We start from the raw sequence: 17,380 nt of genomic DNA, 5'->3' as shown, positions 1-17,380 counted from the left end.
TACCAGCATTATATCCTTTGTCTGAAATGATTATCCAGCTCCTAAGTGAACACACGCATACTGTATATGCATTGTGATATGTGATATTATTTTATACATTTTAATAAAATAAAAATTATAACCTCATACGGTCTATATCAGATTAATTGAATATACATGAATTGCGCTGTTTCCATAAGGTATATATTTACTAAGGTCCCACAAGTACAATCCCCTTGGAATGGAAAGGTATGTTTGGTAGCAGGTCCTTAAACAGCTTCCCCGTTAGCCCCCCAAATCCTAACAAGAAAAGGGGGGAGTGATGTAAAATGTGTGATCCTAACACATCCTGGGTATAAAAGACCCATAGTGTAACCTACTGTCAAACTAGCCTCCAACTCTGCACACATGCTACAGCTATCTTAAAGCTTAACGAGCAGAAGATCTTCTATCCTCCAAAAAAATATTATACACACATACATACACACATATATATATATATATATACATACATACATATCTCTATATACACACACATTTTATATATATATATATATATATATATATATATATATATCTATATATATATCTATATATAAAAAAATAAAAACATCCCTTAGTACAGGTAACAATGAAAAAGACAAGCTACTATTTTTCCCAATGTAAGGTGAACAATCAAGGATCACAATTTCTCAAGAACTTGCAGAGATCCTCATATTTCACAATGATACCGAGAATTACATCCAGCATGTGACACAAGTAGTAGCACTGTGCCCGGTCCATATATAACTGGTACAGAAAGTGAGAATTACATCCAGCATGTGACACAAGTAGTAGCACTGTGCCCCGTCCATATAGAACTGGTACAGAAAGTGAGAATTACATCCAGCGTGTGACACAAGTAGTAGCACTGTGCCCCGTCCATATAGAACTGGTACAGAAAGTGAGAACTACATCCAGCGTGTGACACAAGTAGTAGCACTGTGCCCTGTCCATATAGAACTGGTACAGAAAGTGAGAATTACATCCAGCGTGTGACACAAGTAGTAGCACTGTGCCCCGTCCATATAGAACTGGTACAGAAAGTGAGAATTACATCCAGCATGTGACACAAGTAGTAGCACTGTGCCCCGTCCATATAGAACTGGTACAGAAAGTGAGAATTACATCCAGCGTGTGACACAAGTAGTAGCACTGAGCCCTGTCCATATAGAACTGGTACAGAAGGTGAGAATTACATCCAGCGTGTGACACAAGTAGTAGCACTGAGCCCTGTCCATATAGAACTGGTACAGAAAGTGAGAATTACATCCAGCGTGTGACACAAGTAGTAGCACTGAGCCCTGTCCATATAGAACTGGTACAGAAGGTGAGAATTACATCCAGCATGTGACACAAGTAGTAGCACTGAGCCCTGTCCATATAGAACTGGTACAGAAAGTGAGAATTACATCCAGCATGTGACACAAGTAGTAGCACTGAGCCCTGTCCATATAGAACTGGTACAGAAAGTGAGAATTACATCCAGCATGTGACACAAGTAGTAGCACTGAGCCCTGTCCATATAGAACTGGTACAGAAAGTGAGAATTACATCCAGCATGTGACACAAGTAGTAGCACTGAGCCCTGTCCATATAGAACTGGTACAGAAAATAAGAATTTACTTACCGATAATTCTATTTCTCGGAGTCCGTAGTGGATGCTGGGGTTCCTGAAAGGACCATGGGGAATAGCGGCTCCGCAGGAGACAGGGCACAAAAGTAAAGCTTTTACAGGTCAGGTGGTGTGTACTGGCTCCTCCCCCTATGACCCTCCTCCAGACTCCAGTTAGGTACCGTGCCCGGACGAGCGTACACAATAAGGGAGGATTTTGAATCCCGGGTAAGACTCATACCAGCCACACCAATCACACCGTACAACTTGTGATCTAAACCCAGTTAACAGTATGATAACAGAGGAGCCTCTGAAAGATGGCTTCCTAAACAATAACCCGAATTAGTTAACAATAACTATGTACAAGTATTGCAGATAATCCGCACTTGGGATGGGCGCCCAGCATCCACTACGGACTCCGAGAAATAGAATTATCGGTAAGTAAATTCTTATTTTCTCTATCGTCCTAAGTGGATGCTGGGGTTCCTGAAAGGACCATGGGGATTATACCAAAGCTCCCAAACGGGCGGGAGAGTGCGGATGACTCTGCAGCACCGAATGAGAGAACTCCAGGTCCTCCTTTGCCAGGGTATCAAATTTGTAAAAATTTACAAACGTGTTCTCCCCTGACCACGTAGCTGCTCGGCAGAGTAGTAATGCCGAGACCCCTCGGGCAGCCGCCCAAGATGAGCCCACCTTCCTTGCGGAATGGGCCTTAACAGATTTAGGCTGTGGCAGGCCTGCCACAGAATGTACAAGTTGAATTTTGTTACAAATCCAACGAGCAATCGACTGCTTAGAAGCAGGTGCACCCAACTTGTTGGGTGCATACAGTATAAACAGCGAGTCAGATTTTCTGACTCCAGCCGTCCTTTAAATGTATATTTTTAAGGCTCTGACAACGTCCAACAACTTGGAGTCCTTCAAGTCGTCTGTAGCCGCAGGCACTACAATAGGCTGGTTCAGGTGAAACGCTGATACCACCTTAGGGAGAAAATGCGGACGCGTCCGCAGCTCTGCCCTATGTCGAATGGAAAATTAAATAAGGGCTTTTATAAAACAAAGCCGCCAGTTCAGATACTCTCCCGGCCGAAGCCAGGGCCAGTAACATAGTCACTTTCCATGTGAGATATTTCAAATCCACCTTCTTTAGTGGTTCAAACCAATTTGATTTGAGGAAATCTAAAACTACATTTAGATCCCACGGTGCCACCTTAGGCACCACAGGAGGCTGTATATGCAGTACTCCTTTGATAAAAATCTGGACCTCAGGGACTGAGGCCAATTCTTTTTGGAAGAATATTGATAGGGCCGAAATTTGAACCTTAATAGATCCCAATTTGAGACCCATAGACAATCCTGATTGCAGGAAATGTAGGAAAACGACCCAGTTGAAATTCCTCCATCGGAGCACTCCGCTGCTCGCACCACGCAACATTTTCGCCAAATACGGCGATAATGCTTCGCGGTGACTTCCTTCCTTGCCTTTATCAAGGTAGGAATGACTTCTTCTGGAATGCCTTTTCCTTTTAGGATCTGGCATTCAAACGCCATGCCGTCAAACGCAGCCGCGGTAAGTCTTGAAAAAGACAAGTACCCTGCTGAAGCAGGTCCCTTCTCAGAAGTAGAGGCCACGTATCGTCCGTGACCATCTCTTGAAGTTCCGGGTACCAAGTCCTTCTTGGCCAATCCGGAGCCACTAGTCTTACTCCACTTTGCCGTATAATCCTCAATACCTTTGGTATGAGAGGCAGAGGAGGAAACACATATACCGACTGGTACACCCAAGGTGTTACCAGCGCGTCCACAGCTATTGCCTGCGGATCTCTTGACCTGGCGCAATACCTGTCCAGTGTTTTGTTGAGGCGAGACGCCATCATGTCCACCATTGGTTTTACCCAACGGTTTAATAGCATGTGGAAAACTTCTGGATGAAGTCTCCACTCTCCCGGGTGAAGGTCGTGTCTGCTGAGGAAGTCTGCTTCCCAGTTGTCCACGCCCGGGATGAATACTGCTGACAGTGCTATCACGTGATTCTCCGCCCAGCGAAGGATCCTGGCAGCTTCTGCCATTGCCCTCCTGCTTCTTGTGCCGCCCTGTCTGTTTACATGGGCGACTGCCGTGATGTTGTCCGACTGGATCAACACCGGTCTTCCTTGAAGCAGAGGTTCCGCCTGGCTTAGAGCATTGTAGATTGCTCTTAGTTCCAGAATGCTTATGTGAAGAGACTTTTTCAGGCTCGACCACACTCCCTGGAAATTTCTTCCCTGTGTGACTGCTCCCCAGCCTCTCTGGCTGGCACCCGTGGTCACCAGGATCCAATCCTGCATGCCGAATCTGCGGCCCTCCAATAGATGAGCCTCCTGCAACCACCACAGAAGGGATACCCTTGTCCTCGGCGACAGGGTTATCCGCAGGTGCATCTGAAGATGCGACCCTGACCATTTGTCCAACAGATCCCTTTGCATGGAATCTGCCGAAAGGGATTGCTTCGTAAGAAGCTACCATTTTTTCCCAGGACTCTTGTGCATTGATGTACAGACACCTTTCCTGGTTTTAGGAGGTTCCTGACCAGGTCAGATAACTCCTTGGCTTTTTCTTCGGGAAGAAAAACCTTTTCTGAACTGTGTCCAGAATCATCCCCAGGAACAGCAGACGAGTTGTCGGCATTAATTGGGATTTTGGAATATTCAGAATCCATCCGTGCTGCTTTAGCACCTCTCGAGATAGTGCTAAACCCATCTCTAGCTGTTCTCTGGACCTTGCCCTTATTAGGAGATCGTCCAAGTATGGGATAATTAATACGCCTTTTCTTCGAAGAAGAAATATTATCTCGGCCATTACCTTTGTAAAGACCCGAGGTGCCGTGGACAAACCAAACGGCAGCGTCTGAAACTGATAGTGACAGTTTTGTACAACGAACCTGAGGTACCCCTGGTGTGAGGGGTAATTGGAACGTGGAGATACGCATCCTTGATGTCCAAGGATACCATAAAGTCCCCTTCTTCCAGGTTCGCTATCACTGCTCTGAGTGACTCCATCTTGAACTTGAACTTCTTTATGTACAGGTTCAAGGACTTCAGATTTAGAATAGGCCTTACCGAGCCATCCGGCTTCGGTACCACAAAAAGAGTGGAATAATACCCCTTCCCTTGTTGTAGAAGAGGTACCTTGACTATCACCTGCTGAGAATACAGCTTGTGAATGGCTTCCAAAACCGTCTCCCTTTCTGAGGGGGACGTTGGTAAAGCAGACTTCAGGAAACGGCGAGGTGGCTCTGTCTCTAATTTCAACCTGTACCCCTGAGATATTATCTGCAGGATCCAGGGATTTACCTGCGAGTGAGCCCACTGCGCGCTGTAATTCTTGAGACGACCGCCTACCGCCCCCGAGTCCGCTTGCGAAGCCCCAGCGTCATGCTGAGGCTTTTGTAGAAGCCGGGGAGGGCTTCTGTTCCTGGGAAGGAGCTGCCTGTTGCTGTCTCTTCCCTCGTCCTCTGCCTCGTGGCAGATATGAATAGCCCTTTGCTCTCTTATTTTTAAAGGAACGAAAAGGCTGCGGTTGAAAGGTCGGTGCCTTTTTCTGTTGGGGAGTGACTTGAGGTAGAAAGGTGGATTTCCCGGCCGTAGCCGTGGCCACCAAATCCGATAGACCGACCCCAAATAACTCCTCTACGCATCGCCTGTCCACTGTCGTGTCCATAAAGCTCTTCTGGCCGAAATGGACATAGCACTTACCCGTGATGCCAGTGTGCAGATATCTCTCTGTGCATCACGCATATAAAGAAATGCATCCTTTATTTGTTCTAACGACAGTAAAATATTGTCCCTGTCCAGGGTATCAATATTTTCGATCAGGGACTCTGACCAAACTACCCCAGCACTGCACATCCAGGCAGTCGCAATAGCTGGTCGTAGTATAACACCTGCATGTGTGTATATACCTTTTTGGATATTTTCCATCCTCCTATCTGATGGATCTTTAAGTGCGGCCGTCTCAGGAGAGGGTAACGCCACTTGTTTTGATAAGCGTGTTAGCGCTTTGTCCACCCTAGGAGGTGTTTCCCAGCGCTCCCTAACCTCTGGCGGGAAAGGGTATAAAGCCAATAACTTCTTTGAAATTAGCAGTTTTTTATCGGGGCACCCCACGCTTCATCACACACGTCATTTAATTCTTCTGATTCGGTAAAAACTACTGGTAGTTTTTTCACACCCCACATAATACCCTGTTTAGTGGTACCTGTAGTATCAGCTAAATGTAACATCTCCTTTATTGCCAAAATCATATAACGTGTGGCCCTTTTGGAAAATACGGTTGATTCGTCACCTTCACTACCGGAATCAGTGCCTGTGTCTGGGTCTGTGTCGACCGACTGAGGCAAGGGGCGTTTTACAGCCCCTGACGGTGTTTGAGGCGCCTGGACAGGCACTAAGTGAGTGTCCGGCCGCCTCATGTCGGCAAACGACTGCTTAAGCGAGTTGACGCTATCCCGTAATTCCACAAATAAAGGCATCCATTCTGGTGTCGACCCCCTAGAAGGTGACATCCTCATATTTGGCAATTGCTCCGCCTCCACACCAATAACGTCCTCATACATGTCGACACACACGTACCGACACACAGCAGACACACAGGGAATGCTCTATACGAAGACAGGACCCACTAGCCCTTTGGGGAGACAGAGGGAGAGTCTGCCAGCACACACCAAAAAGCGCTATATATGACAGGGATAGCCTTATGATTAAGTGCTCCCTTATAGCTGCTTTTATATTAATATATTGCCATTTATTTTGCCCCCCCTCTCTGTTATACCCTGTTTCTGTAGTGCAGTGCAGGGGAGAGACCTGGGAGCCTTCCTGACCAGCGGAGCTGTGACAGAAAATGGCGCCGTGTGCTGAGGAGATAGGCCCCGCCCCTTTTCCGGCGGGCTCGTCTCCCGCTATTTAGTACATTTAGGCAGGGGTAAATATCTCCATATAGCCTCTGGGGCTATATGTGAGGTATTTTTAGCCTTTTTAAAGGTTTACATTTGCCTCCCAGGGCGCCCCCCCCCAGCGCCCTGCACCCTCAGTGACTGCCGTGTGAAGTGTGCTGAGAGGAAAATGGCGCACAGCTGCAGTGCTGTGCGCTACCTTAAGAAGACTGCAGGAGTCTTCAGCCGCCGATTCTGGACCTCTTCTTGCTTCAGCATCTGTGAGGGGGCCGGCGGCGTGGCTCCGGTGACCATCCAGGCTGTACCTGTGATCGTCCCTCTGGAGCTTCATGTCCAGTAGCCAAGAAGCCAATCCATCCTGCACGCAGGTGAGTTCACTTCTTCTCCCCTCTGTCCCTCGTTGCAGTGATCCTGTTGCCAGCAGGAATCACTGTAAAATAAAAAACCTAAGCTAAACTCTCTAAGCAGCTCTTTATGAGAGCCACCTAGAATTGCACCCTTCTCGGCCGGGCACAAAAATCTAACTGGAGTCTGGAGGAGGGTCATAGGGGGAGGAGCCAGTACACACCACCTGACCTGTAAAAGCTTTACTTTTGTGCCCTGTCTCCTGCGGAGCCGCTATTCCCCATGGTCCTTTCAGGAACCCCAGCATCCACTTAGGACGATAGAGAAAGTGAGAATTACATCCAGCGTGTGACACAAGTAGTAGCACTGTGCCCCGTCCATATAGAACTGGTACAGAAAGTGAGAATTACATTCAGCATGTGACACAAGTAGTAGCACTGAGCCCTGTCCATATAGAACTGGTACAGAAAGTGAGAATTACATCCAGCATGTGACACAAGTAGTAGCACTGAGCCCTGTCCATATAGAACTGGTACAGAAAGTGAGAATTACATCCAGCGTGTGACACAAGTAGTAGCACTGTGCCCCGTCCATATAGAACCAGGACAGACTGAGAAGTACTTCCTATATAAGGTACACTGGGGGCAGATGTATTAAGCTTGGGGAAGAGATAAAGCAGTGATAAGTGGAAGGTGATAACACACCAGCCAATCAGTTCCTAGCTGCCATTTTTCAAATCCGTAATGATTGGCTGGTACGTTACCACCTTGCACTTATCACTTCGTTAGCCTTTTCCAGGTTAATGCATCCGCCCCATTGTTAGAAATAAAACACACGGCAAGCATGTCTCTGTCCGTGAGGTGCAGGTAGTCCCTGCGTCTGTACACTGTGATCTGCAATGTAATACGCCTGTATGGCCTGTGTGATAACCATCCACACTTCTCCAGTGAATACACCCTGCTGTGCCTGGCATAACACTTTAATGCTTTCTGTGGAATTCTGCGGCTTGCCGTACAACGGAATAGTTTTGTTTATGATCATGCAGTTAGCACTTAGTAATTGGCCCTGACATTGTGTGTGGTTTATAGATCAGTACAAAAGCAAAACAAATAAAATACAATACATGAGATCATTAGGAGTCCTGATGGCTCTCAGCTGGTGCGCCTGCATGCTAGCACAGGGGTCAGGTTACCCGCGCACAGCTCATAGAAGGCAGACACGGGATTCCACCAACACAGACTGTTCTCTCTCTCTCTGCGGAGAACACAACCTACCCGGCCGTCTCCACAGCGCTCACCAGCAAAAGCCATCATGTATGTACCACGCTCTGTCCTGCAGGCTGGGAAACATCTCTCCCCTCTAGCAGAGTTCCCAAGCTTGCTGATCACTGCATACGGGATTATACATGTGTGCTCCCTGTCATTACACAGACTGACCCTTACACTGGCCGTTACACCCACATGCGGAACACAGTATCAGCTGTCTGGCCCTATATCGCAGCAAGACTGACCCAGTACAAGACTACACTGCCCAATAGTAATAATATAGGGGCAGATGTATTAAGCCTGGAGAAGTGATAAAGCAGTGATAAGTGCAAGGTGATAACGCACCAGCCAATCAGCTCCAATATGTACATTTACAGTTAGGAGCTGATTGGCTGGTGCGTTATCACATTGCACTTATCACTGCTTTATCACTTTTCCAGGCTTAATACATCTGCCTCATAATCACTATCAGGAAGCCTACTTCCAAACAACAGCCCAAGCAGACCCGCAGCGGTCACTTTGTTAGCACTGGGTGGGACAGCATTATACAACTGTGAGTAACAAAGAACAGGAGAAGTATGGAAAGGGCTTACAAATATACAATCTAGAACCACTTGGCCATCTAGTCTGCCCTATACACTATGGTTCATATTTTTGGATTGCGGGAGGAAACCGGAGCACCCAGAAAAACCCCACGGAAGTCCGGGGAGTACATACAAACTCCACACAGTTGTGGCCATGGTGGGAACCAAACCCATGACCTCAGTGCTGTGAGGCAGTAATGCTAACCATTACACCTTACGGAAAAATCACAATGCCCCCAACAAATCCTGTAAAAACCAATCTGCTGAAAATTCCTCGCTGGCTGTCATTTTTCCACCATTACTTAAAATAAATAAATAAATAAATAAATAAATAAATAAAGTGAAAATCAACCATTTGCATTACTTTCCTTATGGCCATGAACAGCCTTCCATATGGTCCTACCATCTCAGCTACCCCTTTATTCGGGGTCTGGAATGATTTCCCCAGGTTTTAATGCACTCCTACCAGGTCACACTTTGTAGATACACAACGCAACATCACGACGATGCCCACAAATGTCTATTTCTAATTGAATGTCGCGTTTCTTGGGTACGCGCACTGCATAAATAAAGCTGTAATATGCTACATTTTCCAATCAGTATTTAATTCTCACAAGAACGCTCCTAAATGAAGTGGCCGCAATGAATTTGCCTTCAGGAATGAGCCCATGAAAAGGACTACTGTGCAATTCCGTCACTCCTCTTCCTGCTATTATGCCTATGAGGTTTCTAAATAAATAAAAGCAAGGTGATAAACGCACCAGCCAATCAGCTCCTAACTGTTAATTTACATATTGGAGCGGATTGGCTGGTACTGATGTTCCGTCACTCCTCTTTCTTCTATTATGCCTATATGAGGTTTCTAAATAAATAAATGCAAGGTGATAAACACACCAGCCAATCAGCTCCTAACTGTTACTTTACATATTGGAGCTGATTGGCTGGTACGTTTATCACCTTGCACATATCACTTCCTTATCCCTTCTCCAGGTTAATACATCTGCCCCTTTGGGTGCTGCATTTTCCCTGTTTGATTATGTACCCGGCAGATCTCTCTTTTGTACTCGGCTTTAGTATATTCACCAGACATACGGAATGTGTATCACTGTTACACAGCGTCCTGCCTAAATACTTAATATATGGTATCTGAGTTCATATGCTGTAACGGAATATCTGATTACGGATTATTTTGGGGGGTATACAATTTTCTGCATTTCCGTCCGCATTCTGGGTTACAAATTTATGACCTTGCTATATTTGAAGGCTGTATTTTTCTGGTATCTTTAATGATAAGATTATTATCTTGCTTGCGGTTCTGTTCCTTTCATAGTTATGTCACTACATCCCGTCTCCGGCCTGAGACACATAACCGGAACCATAGCTCACTTATTAGCAAGGACTCCCATACAGCGTCAGGAAGAGCGGGCTTAGAGCCATGTTATGGGTCTGTTTTTTTAGCTATGGGTGTTTTGTTACAATGATCGGAATACGTTCCATGGTCAAACAGAACTTTTGTTAATAAGACCAGTTTAGCTGGCCTATCTTTCTGCAGATTTTTTTAAGATGGTTACACCTGCAATTTGGGTAATTAGGATTCATGTGTTGAGTATCTCGACAAAGTCAATGTCATTACCAAAATATTAATTTCTGTGATGTTTATTGCCCAATAAAAAAGGGAAGTGCACCCTCGCCTCTTGTTTCTATTTATATCTATCTGCTCATCCCCTACTGGGAGAACTCTGCATTAGAATTTGGAACATGGCTGTGGATATTTGCCTTCATGGAGCCATTGGAGCATTAGTGAGGTTGGGCACTGATGTTGGGCGATGGCTCTCAGTTGGCGTTCCAATACATCAGAAAGGAGTTTGATGGAGTTGGGGTCAGGGCTCTGGGCATGGTAGTCAAGTTTGTCCTCACCAAACCCAGCAATCCAATTTCTGGTGGACCTGCCTTTGTGCATGGGGGCATGGTCCTGCTGACACAGGAGAGGACCTCCACCCACACTGTTGCATCAAGGTTGGTAGCACACAGTTCCACAGAATCTCACTGCTTGCCATAGTATTAGGATCACTGGAACGAGGTGGCCCTGGCCAAACCATGAACAGCAGCCCCATTACCCCCCTCCTCCACCAAACGTTGCAGCTGGCAGTATGTATTGAGGCAGGAAGCATTTCCACTGCCCCAGGCGGCGTGCTTTACACCACTCCTGCAGACATCTGGCACTGTTCGTGGTGACCTGAGGTTTGTGTGCAGCTGCTCGGCCATGGAAACCAAACCCAAGAGCTTCCCTTTGAACGGTTTTTGCGCGGACCAGGAGAGACTATTGGTACATGCTGCAGCCCTCGGCTGCACGTTCCGTGAGCTTGTTCGGCTTGGCGCTTCGTGGATGAGCTGTTTGTTGCTATTAGAAGTTCTGACTACTCAATAACATCACGTAAAGGTGGCAGGGGCAGCTCAGGCAGGGCAGAAATGTGACAGACTGGTTGGAACGGTGGCAACCTACGACTGTGGCATGTCCTCTACAGAACGTCCTGCTCTGCTGCTAATGTTTGATTACAAAGAGTACATTACCGATTTCATGTGTTTGGCCGAATGACCACTAATATTCTAAGAAATAGGCATATTCATTATTGATTCACTCCTGTTCTATTATAATGATCTGTTAGCGATCGTATCCTTGCAATATTCGGTGTGATACCAATAACCGTCCTTCTTATGGATATCTTGGATAATAATAAAGTTTTGTTTTTTCCATAAGAAATGACAGAATGCAGTGTCAACAATGGGGTGTGAATACTGGATGTAATAGGTGGCAGAGAAGCCGGAGCGCCTCACCCTGGGAACTACCCATTACATGCACATTACACACACATATGAGCAAAATGACACTGTAAATGTGTAATTCAGAGATGATCACAGCAGCAAATTTGTTATCAGTTCGGCAAAACCATGGCCCTCTTTCCGAGTTGTTCGCTCGTTGCCGAGTTTCGCTATATTGCGATTAGTCGCTTACTGCGCAAGGTTCGCAGAGCGCATGCTCTTAGTTATTTTACACAAAAGTTAGGTATTTTACTCACGGCATAACGAGGATATTTCATCGTTCTGTGATCGGAGTGTGATTGACAGGAAGTGGGTGTTTCTGGGCGGAAATTAGACGTTTTATGGGTGTGTGCGGAAAAACGCTGCCGTTTCTGGGAAAAACGCGGGAGTGGCTGGAGAAACGGGGGAGTGTCTGGGCAAACGCTGGGTGTGTTTGTGACGTCAAACCAGGAACGAAACTGACTGAACTGATCGCAGTGGCAGAGTAAGTCCCGAGCTACTCAGAAACTGCAAAGAAATTTATATTCGCAATTATGCAAATCTTTCGTTCGCAATTCTGCAAAGCTAAGATTCACTCCCAGTAGGCGGCGGCTTAGCGTGTGCAATGCTGCTAAAAGCAGCTAGCGAGAGAACAACTCGGAATGAGGGCCCATGTGCACTGCAAGGGGGGCAGATATAACACGTGCAGAGAGAGTTAGATTTGGGTGGGATAATTTGTTTCTGTGCAGGGTAAATACTGGCTGCTTTATTTTTACACTGCAATTTAGATTTCAGTTTGAACACACCCCACCCAAATCTAACTCTCTCTGCACATGTTATATCTCCCCCCTCCCCACCCCCTGCAGTGCACATGGTTTTGCCCAACTGCTAACAAATTTGCTGCTGCGATCAACTCTGAATTCGGCCCCATATTACTGCCTATGCAATGCAGAGGAGCCGTTCTGCACTATATACACTACACACCTGGCAAACAGAACGTATGTGCATAGCTCATAGGCAGCAACGTGCCACGGCGAGTATGATCAGTGTAGCGGAAAAAGCACGTTCTAGCTCCGTTCCTACGCTCCCCTACGAGTGCCGGTGGAGTACGATCCGGAGACTGCACATCTCCTCTAATTTTCTGCTGTGAATTTGGCAGCCGTGAGAACACGGGGTTTCTCCTTGCTCTCTTGTTTAGCGTTAAAGTCTCTCCGCTTTAGTGCCCTGCAAAAAGTCATATACGTGTTGCACAAGGCAGGGGTCAGCTCTTTAGGAAAGCGTCACAGCGTCACTTTCCCCTCGCGTCCATCACCGCAAAGGCCAGAGAACCCGACCTGACAGTCCTCAAAAGGCGAGGGAGACATAGGTCTCTGGCGTTTAATCCCTCGAATCTAATTTTGCCCCCTCCTCGGAGCCCCCCTCCCCATTCATTCTCGCTGTCTTCTCTCGCTCCTTGAGACCTCATGGGCCCTCAGTCACACATCTTAAAAGGGAAACAAAACACAAAACAACAAAGGCTTACTTGTCTTAAGTCGATGAAGGCCAACTGCAGTGTGTCCCCTTGGAACCCAGGCACTGGTCCGGATCTGGCAAACCCTGTGGGAAAGAACAAGCCATGAAAAGCGCCTTTAAATAAGCATGGACAGGAAGATTGGCAGACGGATGACAGCGAGGACAAGGGAGGCTGGGGGAGAGGAGGAACAGGCTTCTAAGGAGCGATGTCCTTCTGCCTTCATACTCATTGTCTGCTCTTCAAAATTTGTGTCATCAAAACACCATTAATTCCACCATCCTGACAGCAAGGAAACTGTACTGACTCAACCTGAAATCTATTCCCATGGACCACTCCGGGCTCCACACTATGGAGAAACATCTAAAAGGGAGATGGCTGGAGGTGGGGGTGGTATTGTCAGGGCTGGTGGATAAAGGAAAGAACAAATAAAAAAGTGTTTTTTTCTCCTTTTTCCCATCTTTCCACAATAACATTTTCAGCTGTGAAAAGTTCTTTCAGTTACGAGAGCTTTGTATATTGCAGAAGGAATTTTGCGATTTCATGCCTGTCACCTCATCCCATGCGTATTTATCAATAATAAATAACTGGCTGACGCATCGCCGATTGTGCCCTTCCTGCATATTTCCATTATCTGTTATGGTGCATTATATCCAGGGGTCCTGCACATTTGCACAGCGGCTCGGAGGCTTTCTAAGATGATTACATGGTCTCTCCGCTGTAATATTATCCCGGGCAGGGATGAAAGGGACTGTCTATGTGCGCTGTATAGTGTGATGTTCTTTCAGAGCAGACATTGTGTTGCGTTCTCATAATATTCGCCGGATGAGAATTTGCTGAGACTGTGTCCGCCGTGCGAGGCCGCTCAGAGGCGCGCTTTGCCGGATTTGTGGGCATTATGGGGCAGATCTTAGTGTCTCTTAGTGCCGCCGTGTAATTGGAGCTGGAATGTGTGATAGGAGGGGCGTGTCCCTGGATTCTGTTCCGCTCTATCGCTTCAATTTGTTCCTGATAAAGTGACGGGGCAGAACAGTACACGTAAGGTGTGCCATGGAGTATGCATTCATATGTGGCTGGTGGGATGCTAGCAGCATGCGTCTTCCCTTAAACGTGTCTTTATAAGACCTCGTGAGCAGAGGGCTCATCTAATGCTGCGATCCTATCTGTGTATACGTTCTTTACTTTCGTAATGTGCAACATGGCGGTTTCACACAAATCGCAACTAATAAGCACTAAAACATAGAAATATGTCACAGTCCACGTCCATTCACACTAAAGAAAAGGCCTGGTGGAAAAAGGAAAGATACAGGTTGAGTATCCCAAATGCTTGGGACCAGAAGAATTTTGGATATCGGATTTTTCCGTATTTTGGAATAATTGCATACCATAGTGAGATATCATGGTGATGGGACCTAAATCTAAGCACAGAATGCATTTATGTTACATATACACCTTATACACAGAGCCTGAAGGTCATTTTAGCCAATATTTTTTATAACTTTGTGCATTAAGCAAAGTGTGTGTACATTCACACAATTAATTTATGTTTCATATACACCTTATACACACAGCCTGAAGGTCATTTAATTCAATATTTTTAATAACTGTGTATTAAACAAAGTTTGTGTACATTGAGACATCAAAAAACAAAGGTTTCACTATCTCACTCTCACTCAAAAAAGTCCGTATTTCGGAATATTCCGTATTTCGGAATATATGGATATGGGATATTCAACCTGTATTTGTAATAACTTTGCGTATTAAACAAAGTTTGTGTACATTGAGCCATCAGAAAAGAAAGGTTTCACTATCTCACTCAAAAAATTACGTATTTGGGAATATTTGGATATGGGATACTCAACCTGTACTACATTGTACACTAAACTGGCCAGTACAGTACATAACTATTGCTTAACACCTAATGGAACCCAAACCAAGCCTGGATGTTAACATTACACCAAGGAGTGAATAGTTTTGAATAAAAGGCATTCCCTAATCAGCACACTGTAGCTCAGCAATAAGCTTAGGGCCCTGCCAGGTCCGTACAGGCCAGCTTCATTGTAATTTCATAGGCGGCCAGTAAAATGTGATTCAATGCTTTTTGAGAGCTGCCAGGAAGGGACTGAGAGTCTGACGCCTAAATGCAATAAAATGTAAGAGATATTGTCACCTCAGGAGTCACAGCCAGAGAGAGATCTGTGATGGCAGAGTTGGACAGGCAGGGACAGGGCAATGGCAGTGGAGAGATGGACATTCCACTCTCCAGCCCCCCCCCCCCCCCCCTCCTCCAGCAGGGCTGCAGTCTGTAAATCTTTAAACAAGTAGATTACAAGACAGAAGCTGCCAGACAACAAAACCTCCTGCTTCACACAGGAAAAGGAATCAGAGTTTTATCTGTGGCTCCTATTCACTGCTCACTTATATGCCTGACACTGATGGATGGCCATCGTCTGTCTTCATCCCTGCTGGGGACAGTGACAGAGGAGGCCTTGGCTGGGTGTGCAGAGGTCAGGGTCCCCTGCTGCTCAGGTTGACAGCACCTGCTCTGCGATGTCTGAGCACGACTACGCACTCTCTCTATGCAGCTCATTAGGAAGCAGCAGATTTGCAGGTTTCCCCACCAGAGTCACAATGCTGGTCTGAGGAGATGCGGAGAGTTCCTGAATTACGGCCGCTGGGCTGTCAGCATAACGCACCTTACGTAGCTCTGGTGTGTCATAGTGCTCCGTATACAAGTCTATTCACAGCAATGTTTTAGTTTAAATAGCCTGATACATTGATCTCTTTTGGAAGCATGAAGGCTTTCCATTTATTAGTGAGTAGCCCAATGGTGTTTTGTATTTGCATAAATGTGGTTACATGGACCTACTTTTAACATGTCCAGATACAAACATAAAAAACAAAAAAAACACAACAACAGGTGGTCATTTTTATTTTACTTACTTAAGTAAAAAACCAATGTTGCCATAAATGTATATTTGCTGAAATGAACAAAACAAAAAATAAATATTATCCGGGTTTTCAAGGCTGTGCTGTGGTCCACTGTCCTAGTGAAAACAGGATTTTAATACCAACCGGTAAAGCCTTTTCTATAAGTCCGTAGAGGATGTTGGGGACACCAAAAGAACCATGGGATATAGTCGGATCCGCAGGAGACATGGGCACTTTAAGACTTTCAAAGGGGGCGTGACATGGCTCCTCCCTCTATATCCCTCCCCAGACTCAGTTTGGAACTGTGCCCGGAGAGATGGACATTTTGAGGAAAGGAATTAACAACAAGGTGAGCATCATACCAGCTCATGCCATAAACATGCCGAATAACATGGCATTCAACTGAACACATGCCAACGGACATGAATAAAATTCAGCAACAAGCTGAAGAAACCATAACACAACCTGTGTGTAACCAGAGCTAAACTGCAGATACAGTACGCACTGGGACGGGCGCCCAACATACTCTACGGACTTATAGAAAAGGATTTAACGGTACGTATTAAAATCCTGTTTTCTATTACATCCTCGAGGATGTTGGGGACACCAAAAGAACCATGGGATTATACCAAAGCTCTATACCGGGCGGGAGAATGCGGATGACTCTGCAGCACCGATTGACCAAACTTTAGGTCTTCATCGGCCAAGGTATCAAACTTGTAAAACTTAGCAAACGTGTTTGACCCCGACCAAGTAGCAGCTCGGCAAAGTTGGAATGCCGAGACACCCCAGGCAGCCGCCCAGGACGAGCCCACCTTCCTAGTGGAATGGGCTTTTACCGATTTAGGTAACGGCAAACTTGCCGTGGAATGAGCCTGCTGAATCGTGTGACATATCCAGCGGGCAATGGTCTGCTTGGAAGCAGGATACCCAAGTTTATTGGGAGCATATAGCACAAACAGAGACTCTGTTTTTCTAACTGGAGCCGTTCTGGCAACGTAAATTTTCAAAGCTCTGACGACATCCAGAGACTTTTCCTCAGCCAAAGTGCCAGTAGCCACTGGCACCACAATAGGTTGGTTAATATGAAAAGAGGAAACCACCTTTTGCAGAAATTGTTGCTGAGTTCTCAATTCTGCCCTATCTTCATGGAAGATCAAATAAGGGCTCTTGTGAGACAAGGCCGCCAATTCAGACACCCGCCTTGCGGATGCCAATGTTAACAAAATGACAACCTTCCAAGTGAGGAATTTCAACTCCACTTTACTTAAAGGTTCAAACCAATGTGAATTTAGGAATGTCAAAACCACATTAAGGTCCTGAAAGAAAATTGACAAAGCAGAAATCTGCAATTTTATGGAGCCTAATTTAAGGCCCGCA

General features: G+C 46.0%; 1 protein-coding gene across 2 annotated transcripts in view; it reads right to left on the bottom strand.

Moving 5' to 3' along the window:
- The window catches only part of EXOC6B (exocyst complex component 6B), a 395,920-nt gene that overhangs the window by 108,520 nt on the left and 270,020 nt on the right, over positions 1–17,380 (bottom strand). For both annotated transcript variants that reach the window (XM_063925254.1, XM_063925260.1), the window contains one exon: positions 13,082–13,155. In XM_063925254.1, coding sequence (XP_063781324.1) covers positions 13,082–13,155 — 74 coding nt within the window. The remainder of the gene's footprint in view (positions 1–13,081; positions 13,156–17,380) is intronic.

Source organism: Pseudophryne corroboree, chromosome 1 (genome assembly GCF_028390025.1).
Source record: "Pseudophryne corroboree isolate aPseCor3 chromosome 1, aPseCor3.hap2, whole genome shotgun sequence".
NCBI classification, from domain to species: domain Eukaryota; kingdom Metazoa; phylum Chordata; class Amphibia; order Anura; family Myobatrachidae; genus Pseudophryne; species Pseudophryne corroboree.
This window is presented reverse-complemented; position numbering and strand designations above follow the sequence as displayed.